We start from the raw sequence: 11415 nt of genomic DNA, 5'->3' as shown, positions 1-11415 counted from the left end.
GACAATAGATATATGTGTGAATGATTTCAATAACACTTTGGTTTGGAGTAGAACCTAATCTCCTTGAGTTAGTCATTTTGCCTTTAATGCATTCAACGAATTTGTTCTTTCACAAGGTATTGCATTCTTTTTCTAGACACATGGCCTGGTATTTTATTCCATAGCCTTGCTGAGTTTTCATTAATTTGGGATCGGTTTTTACCTATGGAATCAATGGTGAAAGCAACATTTAAATTGGAACAATTTAATCGAAACAAACCATCAATCAAAAGGTCATTGTCGATTGAACTTTTATTGAAATTCAAATAATATCCTACCTTAAAAAAAAACAAACAAAACCAAAAACAAAATGTTCCCTGGTTATCTAGAAACTGAAATTAAGTTTTTTCTCATGGAAGGAACATAAGCAACATCTGTTAAAATTTTAAAAAAAAAAATCCTAAAACTAGTTGAAGCTGAACTGATCCTACTGCAAGAACTACCACCTTCTTTCCATTTCCTAAGACATGGTCTTGGTCTCTATTTGGTTTCCTCTAGCTTACGCTGCAAGTAATTGGAAATGTGGATTGATGAACCAATATCAATCCACCAAGAATTAGAAAGCACATTGACATAACTAGACTCTAAACAAACTAAAACAGAGTTTGGTTTTCCTTTAGCCTTCTTTTTCTCTACCCAGCACTTATACTTATGACATTCTCTCTTAAGATGACATGTCTTGTCACAGAATGTAACACTTAAAGACATTGGTTTTGTTACCAGCTAAAGTGTTAGAACCTTTAGGAGGAGAGTTAGCCTTAGTATTGCCCTTACTGGCAACAGGAGATGAGTTTGGCTTAGGATGGTGTCTTTTTGGAGCTTTGGTGGTGAGATGAATTGTGTTTGCTTCGTTCTCCTTCTTCATTCTTGCCTCTTCTTAGATACAAACTGAAATCAGTTAATTGAGGCTCCATAATTCTGCTCTCTGGTGACATTGATCAAGCGGCTCAAATATGAAACCGTCAGCTGCATGCGGTCGGTTTTGCTGGCGATAGCTGCGTTATTTCGCCTTTCGAGTTTACATTTTGAGAGAGATGAGGATGTTGCAATCTTGAAAGCTGCAGTGAGTTTTAGAATATGAAATCGTTGCCTTGGATGTTGCGGAGACTTGTGATGGAGGTTGCCTCGTAGAGTGTCACAGTTGCCTAAATTCGATTCTCAATCACGGAGAAATCATTCATATGATCTAAAGGCTGCTTGGTGGATATCAGTAACTTACTTTGTATTGGATTGGCCCACTGGCCATGTACCCATCACCAAGAACTCCTATATAACAACAAGTGTTAAGAAAAAATTAGCATCCTTACTTGCTTAGGAAACTATTAAAATATAACAAGAAAATTCTCAAGGAAAAATTGTTGCTTCCATGTCACATTTTTTCCCTACAAAACATTGGTGAAGTTGTGGAAAAATGCAAACCAAAAAGAAAACATGAGAATCAAAATAATTACAAGTTCCAAATTAAAAGAAACACATTTATGTTTCGTCCTATGACAAAATTATTGGTAATTGCTCAAAATGAGAAGCAAAAATATTCTAATAAAGACGTTCCACGACAAAAGTATTCTAGTTATAATTTAATTTAATTTTTTTTTAAATAAATTTTTTTGTTAGGTGATTGCTTAGATGTAAAGATTTTTTCAAATCCTCTTTTGTCAAATATTTCTATCTAATGATACAAGAGTTATGTCTCTCTGTTTTATGTGTGTTGGGGTCTTTTTCCGTCGGAAGGCTCATCCGAGCTTGTTGATTCTTGGACCACCATAAAGTGGTGAAGCAAAGCATCCCAAAGGAGAAGCAAGTCCCAGGGGAGTACTTTATTTTTCTTCCAGCGGCCTCGTGTTTTAGGCTGATGTCTCCAGCAGCTAGACGAAATAATGGAGATGGTGCATTGATGTTGCACAGGCTTGGCATGAGAGTTTGCTTTGGTGAATCAAGATACTACTAGGCTTGGCATGAGAGGCTTGTGGCGTGGGAGCTAAGAGAAAATGAGCATAAAGAAAGGATTAAGGCTTGAGATTTTGGGTGTTTTTTGCAACTAGACGAAGAGCTTGCGATGTCTAACTAAGCTTGAGAGGATGGGTGTTTCATATTTGAGATGGAACTTTTTGAGTGAGAGAGAGAGAGAGAGAGAGAGAGAGAGAGAGAGAGAAGGAGAAAGAGAAAGAGAGATGGAGATAAAGGATGGGTGGCTTGAGTAGATTAACAGCAGCTTGACAAATTTTTGGTCATGCTTTTGCATGGTTAAAGATGACTTGATGTTGTTGAACTGAGATTGTACAAACTTGGCATGAGAGCTTGGAGTGTGAGAGCTAAAGACCCGCAAGTTTAGCAAATGAGAATGCATGTGCTTGGCTTGTTGTGGATAGGCTTGATTTTGGGTGTTGAAAACTTGTTTGTGGCTATGGCTATGGTGACTTAAGAGTTTCAACATAAGGATGATGGAAGGAATGAAGGAAACATGCATATAATGCTTAGGAAATGAACTTTAGTCACAACCTATACAACAAAAACATTCTAAATGGCGGATTCATTTTGTTTAAACTAGTTGAGCTAAACCTTTCATTTTAAACCAAGTATCTTAGCCTAGTCTCTTTGAATACAAATAGAAAAAGGAAAAAGGGAATAGATCTTTACCCTTGATGACATTTTTTTGATTTCTCAAGAATGAACACCTTTGTTGGAAAAGCCTTTTCTTTCTACTGATTTTGACTCTTTCACCTTAAGGATTGGAGTCCTCTACCTCATCACACCAAATGCTCCTAGAGATAAAGAGAAGGCAATCAAGAAGAATAGATGCTAGTCTACTTCTTGATTGGACCAATTTTTGGTTTATGGAAGATGGAATACAAAGATGATCACTAATAAGCCCTAGCTAGGTTTTCTCTAATGCTTAGCTTATATAGGACAACACAAAAGGAAATTGGGTGGGTATTTAGGGCTCCATTTGGTCCATGGGTCATGTCATCTTATGTCACTTATCCCTTGGGCCCAATAGCCTTTTGGGCTATTTTGTCCATTTCTTTTTAAATCATATTTAAATGCCCAATTCAATATTTCTATATGTAAATATTAATTCCATAATTAATCTTTTAATTATAATTTAACTAGTAAATTATAATTATAGTCTTACTTAATTGACCCGGTCAAACTATTTGACTTTGGTCAATTGCTCCGGTCAACATGTAGACTTTTGACCATTAACTTTGAAATTCGATTATCAACCATTGACTTGTGTCTTCTCATTTCATTTCTCCTCATTTCATTTCTCCTCATTTGTACCTCTAATCACATTCTTTGGGTGTGCAGATCCGTAGGTTCCCTTTAGCAAGGTAGTGGGTTGACTCAACTCTTCAGAGATGATATACGAATTAAATTCCACAATTTAATTCTTCCTATTAATAAAGGTTAATTGAAACTTTTTAGGACATCCACAAACTATGGTTGTCGCCTAGCAACAAGACACGTTTATCCGAGCTAAATGAGATGTTGTGAAAGAACCTATTCAAATTGGAATGACCATGCAATTGAATCATTCTCTTATGTCAATACTCCTTATTCACATTATTAGATCATGGAATCCGATTGTCAATATCCTAATGTGAATCATTCTTTTATATGATTATCCTAATAAGATTTGAAGACTTCTTCTTTCAAGTCTTATCTACTACTTTGCGCAGATATTTGACCAATCATATCTTGGAGTATTCTCTCTTCTTTACTGTGAGTAGAGATTCCTTGTTGTACATTCATTTGCTTCCATGACTATATTGAGAATCCTGATGAGCACCTTTAAGCTATGCCTAATTCAACATGACCGTATAGTGCCCTCAAAGATTAACAACATAGCCACAAAACATCTATGATGCCTCGGGTCTAAGGATTAGTTTGCACCATTACAATTTATGAGTTCCATCTTGACATGTGAGTAAAGACTTCCATGTTGTAACTCATGTGTTGGATCGCATTCAGTGTACTTGTTCTTCTACAATCAATGTGTCTCCACACTTAATGACTTGAGACCTTGTCATTCCCTACATATAGAGATGATACTGTGTGTACTGGTCTTTGCGGAATATTGACGCCCAATCAATATTCCTATGACCAGGAACATATTCAAGATTTAGGGATGATGAGAAGTCTCCATGTATACAATCTCATTACATAGCTCTCATATCCACTTGTGTATTCCTTGGATTATGGTTGTTCTACATATTGAAAGATAACATAGGATGATTTAATGTATAAAACAACATTTCTTGCCCATTGATAACATAATATGTCTTTTATCAAAGATGTCCTTAACTCTAACTATTACATAATTAATTGGCTTTAGGGCATATTTCTAACAAAGAAAAGTTTGAGGCTTGAAGGTTATGGTGTTTATAGCTTGAAAGGGTATGAGGAGGAAGGAAAATCTTAGAGTTATGCTTGGTGAGGCTTTATAAGGAAGATGGAGGATTTCAAGGATGAGAAAGTAGAAGAAATGGTTGTGATAGCTAAGGAATGGCTAGGATGGCTGCTGGAATGCTTGCAGCAGCCGAAAGGATGAAGGAAGGTGGTCTGATGATTACTGGGGTGCTTGAGCAACCAAGAGATGGAGGTTGATGGCTCAGGAATAATTGTGATGGCTGCTGGAATGCTTGCAGCAACCAAGAGGAGTTGGTTTTGCCTGGGCAATGCCTCCCAATTTATAAATGGTGAAGGCTCTCTTTGGTTTCTAATAGATAAAATGAAGTGTTGGAGCTAGTCTATTTTCAACGGGTAAAAGGAAGTATTGGGACATTCTTATTTCCAATAGGTAAAGCTAGGCATTGAAAAATAACTATTTCCTATGGGTAAAAGGAAGTGTCGGAAGTGGCTTGTTTTCAGTGGATAATAGGGAGTGCTTTAAGAATATCTTATTTGCTCACCCACATTGGAAAACTCCAAGTAATGGGCTTGGACTTTGGTGCTCCCAAGTAGCTAGCCTAAAGTCTCCATTATCCAAGAGCTTCCATGGGCCTTGTGAACCTCCGTAACCTTCCCCACCACAATCATGCAAGCCCCGTAAACCACATGACTTGGGTTCATGTGAGCTTGGTAGGTGATAGACATATGAAAAATGTATTATTGGCTTGGCATGGCATGCACACTATTTCTATATTTATTTAATGAATTAATTTCCAAAATACAGCTTAGATTAATGCATGACCAACATTATATGTTATATTGGGCTTTAAATGTCTTTGGATTTCTTGTGACTTTTTGGGCCTTAACAATGTGTTAATAGTATGAAAGTTCTTTATTCTCAATAAAAACTTAACAAATTACATCTCTTGAAAATTAATCATAGAATAACTAACTGGACTCACACAAAATCATTTGCATTCATACAAGGGCCAGTTTATTAATTTTACATTCAACATGTTAGCTTTTTTTTCTTTTTTCTTTTTTTTTCTAAAGAACCTTTAAAAGGCCATACAAACCTTCGCGGAAAAACCCATGACACACCCACAATTTCCTTTCACCATTATGTAATTGTTGGGCTCAAGGGTTTTATAGGAGTCCCATTCTTTGAGAACCCAGTAAGGTCACACAGTCCGCACATCGTGGTTGTCTGCGAGCCGAGTCTAGAATATCTTTGACCATCTTACGCAGATGTGAAAGCCATCAGTGGAGACACGGATGGCGATTGAATAACTTACCATTAGTGGCCTCGTCAATGGGCCGAGCCAAGCCGGGGTTTAGAGAGAGAGAAAATAACGGGCGGGGTATTTTTTGAAAATTCAAAGCCCAAGCCTAGCCATGGGCCGGGCCGGGTTAAGCCCAACAAGGCGGGCCTAAATGGGCCTACTTTATTTTGTCTTTTTTTAATATGTATTTTTTTGTCATTCTTTATTATTTTTTTCTATATTTTGGTGTGTTTCTATGTTTTCCTCTTTTTTTCATGGTTCTCTATTTACATTTGTGTATATGTTTATGTCTCCATTTTTTTATTTGTTCATAACTTCATAGTTCTCTGTTTTTTTTCCCATAAATATAAAGATATAGTTATACAACCCCATATTAATAAAATTATATTTTATCTCATACTTCATTTTTTTAGTTCTTACAATGATAATAGATAATAATTTTCTCCATATTTCATTTAACTTGGGTTTTTTTTAATATTTATTTATATGTACGTGAGCCCGTGGGCCGGGCTTTTATCGGCGGGCCAGGCCGGGCTTCATGGGTTCAAGCGGGTCGGGCGAACACCCAAGCTCTGGCCCAACACTCAACAACGAACTGGGCTTTTTTTCAATGGCCCGGGCAAGCCCCATCGGCCCATGGGCTCGCGAGCCTAATGATGACTCCTACTTACCGTTCCAAATTGTAATTTTGGATGGCGAATTAATTCAATTCACAAATAATTCAGGAGCTCATGACAAAGACAAAGATGAAATGACATTCAGCAGTACTGTACAGATCAGAAAGCTACTTTCATAACAGTAACTGTGCTATCTTATTTACAGTGCAAGATTTGCAGATTACAAGAGCAATAATCCAACAATGTACTTCACAATGGGAGAGAGAAGCAACAATCAATTGCCCCAAACCAAGTGAAAAATATTTTTACTAGCACCCGCATTGACAACATTGTTGCTCTGTGTTCTAAGCATCTCCTGTTGTGCAGCCACGTCACCCTCCTATTTAAATAAAATTATTAAATTTGAACGAGTACAACGAAGGGGCCAAAAATAAAGTGCAGTTCATTTAACCACCCAGCATACAGCAGAAATGAATTAAACAAATATAAAGGAAATGATAGAAGAAGATTAAATTATGAAATAAATAGATCAATGAAATTAGGTAAACTCTTTAAGAAAAGAAGAAGAATAGAAACCACTATTGAAGTCATATGACATTTATGACTTCAATAGAAAAGCTAAAGGATGATCTTCACCAAACTAGTCTACCAATTATAATTTCAAACACTAGACAAAACATAATGGACTGTATAAGTTTCAATGTGATTTAAAAATTCTCCAAACAAATCATTTTATCTTTAACCACTTTCAAGAGAACATCTTCTTTAGGATCATCAATGTAAGGATTTCCTTTATTAAATGATATGCAACACAACTCAACAAGATTGAACAATAAAAACATGCAATTCTATTTGCATCCCCACTTCATCACTCCATAAATTTCATAATTCCCATTTTGTCCTTTTCCACCCTGTACCTCCTTCCCCTATGGCCATGATACCGCCAGTGCTGATTTGATTATTTTTAAGTTATTAAAAGATTGAAAATTAATGAAGGTGAAATGGAAAACTTTTCGCAAATGTTTCATGTAGGGAGATGTGATGCACAGAAAAAGCGTTGCAAATAAGATCACCCTATGTGGCACACTTTGGTGAAACAGATGGTAACTATCACATTTTAAATTCCAAAGGAGTGAGGACTTACAAGTAGAGAGTAGGCACGGGCAAGAGATAAAAGCGTCGGGTACAAATCCAGAACCGCTAAGGCAACTTCCTCAGTTACCTGGGGGACCTGCATTCAAAATTCAAGATGTACGTCTTGCTCATCACTGCATCACTACAAATATCCTACTTCTAGACCAAGCGAGAACCAAACTGTGTCATAAATGTTGATTCGAACAGCTATGGAGTAATTTAGCCAGTTCTTCATCAAAGGGCATACATGATATTTTTAATGAAGTGTTTATGCTAAAAAAAGGTACAACCAGAAGGGTGCGGTACACCACGGACAAGAACGCATCCAGAAGAATCCAAGACAGGAGAATTTTTTACATAACTTGATAAAAATGTCTCTTACTTTGATTTTTTTCTACATATAAATCTAAAAAGGAAATAATGTAGGAACGCAGAGTTTAATGTTATCCATTGTTTTTATACATGAATGAATCCATAGTCTGTTATATTAAGGGATCAGAGCCAACATCTGTCAAATAAGGGAATGATATTCTTTTCTGTCAGAAACAGTAAATACCTGCATGAGCTGAATGGCAAATACATCGCTGACTGTCATTTTATCCAGTTCTTCACACCTTTTGATAAATTCATCGAAAGAGGGGCAAATCCCGGTATGTCTATGTTGTTCCCCAGAATACTCTGATTTGTAGTATTGAGTTATTGCTTGAGTAAGATAAACATACTTCTTCAGTGTATCAGCCAAGCCAATGGTTCTCTGAACATCAAATCCCTCCAAAATTTCAGTTGTGAAACAGCTGCACAAGATAAGAATTATAACTGTTGAAGCGAAATACTAATAGTTACCTTTTGCAATCATTAGGACATCTATAGAAGGATTATTACATGATCCTAAGTGCAGCTTATGATTAAAAAACCAAAAACAATTATATCTTGCGTACATATTTAGTTTTTCATAACAAGATACCTTTTAACCAAAGCCAGAGGTTTACTTTCCTAGTTTAAACATGATGACTCACACTAAATGAATATCTATAGTCATGCAGTAGGAAACAGAGCAATTAAGAATATTACAGGAATGCTTACGCTGTTTTAATGCTTTCTGCAGCTTCAGAACAATTTGGATCGCCTTCCAGAAGATATATCAGTTTCTTAAGTCCACACCTCTAACATATGCAATTGAAAGACCAAACATATCAGAATAACGTAAAAATAATATAATTTCACAGTAAATCCAACATCCATGAAAGTTGAACCATTAAATGCATGTAAAACACACACTAGAAGTAAACGAATTTCTCTAGTAAACATTGTCGCCAAAAGAGCCCAACATAAGTAGACAAAAGAAAATAAATAATAAACAAAGACAAACCAATCATTGTTTTAGTCATGAGTCATGACTAATCAGTTTTAGTCATTCACAACACCTGAATGTAGTGCATCATAGTATCCTTGCCCAAGCATAAAGTCAGGATGATATTCTATCTTCATTCAAGTACTGTTGTCCACATGCAGACAAAATCTGGTGTCATCAACATGCATACATGTTTTCTCCACACATACTTTTGATTAATCTACTTTCAATAAGCAAACAAATGTTTACCTTCAATGCCTACCAGTCGGTCTATAGACTGGGAAAATAAGAGCTTTGACAGTCATCAAGAATGCCAGAAGTGCATCTGGCCAAAAACAAACAGGCACCAAGGTATTTGCCTAGGTACATGTATACACTATACAGGATATATATTGTTACCTTTCAAGTTCATCATCCTTGACATGAGCATAGAAAAATGTTACAAATCCTCAATAGGAATATGTATTCAGTCTTTCTTCTAAAAGCAAATTCTGTTTTCAGATTCTGATATTCTCCTTTTCATTTTCTAACTAACGTTGGTTATTTAACATTTTCCAACTAAGATGCAGTAAATGCAAAAAGATATTAAAAGGTGAAGGTAAAGTGCAAGAAACCCAAGTTGTGCAGTACTAAGCATGTGAAAAAACAGCTTAGTTATGCTGCAACATCTGTAAAACAATATGCATGCAATATATAATAGCAACTTCACACATCAAATAAAGACAAAACCTTGAGTCTTTTCATTAAGAGCCAGTACCATAAGCCTCAGTTTCTGATCCCTGTAACGGTTGTCTCTGATTGAACAACGTAAATCATCAACTTTCTTCCTCTCAACAATAAAATCAAGTACATATTCGCTCTCAAGATGTTTATGACGAGCTATCCAGATTCCATCTCCAACTGGTAACCTCCTAACCTGTAGAAGAGTCAATTTGTTAACTCCAACAAGTGGAAAGAAGATTTGTAACAAGAACAAAGACAAGAAAGTTTAGTAAGCCACAATTGTTTACATTGTGAAACAACAACTGGAAAATTCACTGTTCTCAAAAATCTCAAAAATCATCTTAAGATGCCATGTGGATTAACAATCAACAATTTGAGATTTGAAGTAAAAAACACACATGAGGAACACTAAAACAAACCAAAATATTTTTAACAAGAAGAATGAAGGTTCCGGAGCCAAATACTTGCAAGTTCTCAAAGTTATAACTGAAAACTAGCCAATTTGAGTTTGGGTCTTAGCAATGGAATTATTTACAAAAAGGTAAAAACAAGTAGAATGGATTAGAAGTATGACTTTGCCATCATAAGTAGCAAGAGACCAATGTTAAAGTCAGTGGAAAATGTGGAGTTTAATTATAGGACTCAAAGCAAGTGGAGAGATTTTGCAAATCCCAGGAAAGAATAGGGTCGCTGAGGAGACATGCGGCCTTCTTAAACTACTAAGATGTTCCAGTGAGTTGAAAGTGAAACTGACTAGCTGAAGCCCTACTTATCCAGAGTATGAATGCAACTCAGTTGAGTCCTTCATACAGGGGAAACCAAAATCCCATGGTAGGTTTTTTGCTTTATAGAGGACAGGGAAAAGGCCAAAATAAGCCCCGGTTGCAATGTCTTAGGTTCTCATAACTGCGTACTCTAAATTCACGGTAATGTTTTTATGTAACACAGCATTGATGTGGGAACAAACCAAAAAGGTAACGAGCAAAACAAAGATGAATGCACAAAAATAACACACTTGCAATAATAGTACTGACAATTCCACATGTAATACTTTTCAGAAAAAGGCCATTATCTTAGCTTCACAGAATTCACTGTGCCATTACATAAAAAACTAGCTCATAACTGAAGAGGGATAGATGAAAAGATTCCTCATTGTATTTAAAAGTTTCAGCTGACTCAATCATGAAGTAGCAAAATATGTCAACGCTATACAAACACACAAAAAGTAACAAAAAGCAAAACCAAAAGTTGGCATGTTTTGCAAAACCAATACAAAGTAAAACATATAAAAAAGATACTCGACGGTACAAATTCTAATTAATGTTCAAATAAAGTATTAGAAGAACTAGCGCATGAACGACTTCGAGAACTGACCTCTATTTTGATTTTGAATTGAGTACGAACATTCTCAATTATTCTCCCAGGTCGTGATCTAAACACAATATATACAAAATTAATCACAGTTTTATGAACACTAGCAAACCAATGGACAAAGAATAGGAGTAGACACTAGTATTGAACATAGTACAAATGCAAGTATCCAACATGAAGAGTACATACAAGGGAGACCAGTTACAACACGACATAGAAATGATGACATGACAAATCTAAAAAATTCAGGAAATGGACACAGTGAAAGGTGCTCTCACTCACAACTGCCCCTCTCTCTTCTCTCTCACTGATCTCCCTCCCTTCGAGCAATTGAGGTGGTGGGACTAGGTTTGAGGAAGGTCGCAGGGGAGAGGGTGGGAAGAGGGCTGAGGGATGATCAGAGGAGATGATTGGGGAAGAATTTTGTTTTAATTCTGTTCAGCTTTCATCTTCTCTTACCATTTGCTCGTGTTTCTTTTGTTTTCATAAAATGCCCACAGAAAAA

General features: G+C 36.2%; 1 protein-coding gene across 2 annotated transcripts; it reads right to left on the bottom strand.

Moving 5' to 3' along the window:
- Positions 1-6482: 6482 nt before the first annotated feature.
- LOC148915015 (crossover junction endonuclease MUS81-like) lies at positions 6483-11061 on the bottom strand. Of its 2 annotated transcripts, none has more exons than XM_089042195.1 (6): positions 10914-11061; positions 9546-9732; positions 8549-8628; positions 8022-8259; positions 7476-7562; positions 6483-6710 (listed from the first exon to the last, which is right to left on the bottom strand). In XM_089042195.1, exons 2-6 carry the CDS (start codon positions 9558-9560, stop codon positions 6606-6608), a joined length of 525 nt encoding a protein of 174 aa, XP_088898321.1. In that variant the 5' UTR covers positions 9561-9732; positions 10914-11061; the 3' UTR covers positions 6483-6605. The 2 variants fall into 2 exon arrangements, with proteins under 2 accessions (XP_088898321.1, XP_088898322.1); XM_089042196.1 differs by having other exon boundaries at positions 9574-9732.
- Between the last annotated feature and the right edge of the window lie 354 nt (positions 11062-11415).

Source organism: Prunus mume, linkage group LG8, assembly GCF_029339155.1.
Source record: "Prunus mume cultivar Tortuosa linkage group LG8, ASM2933915v1, whole genome shotgun sequence".
NCBI lineage: Eukaryota > Viridiplantae > Streptophyta > Magnoliopsida > Rosales > Rosaceae > Prunus > Prunus mume.
Note: the sequence above shows the minus strand (reverse complement) of the source record. Positions and strands in the feature narration are given on the sequence as shown.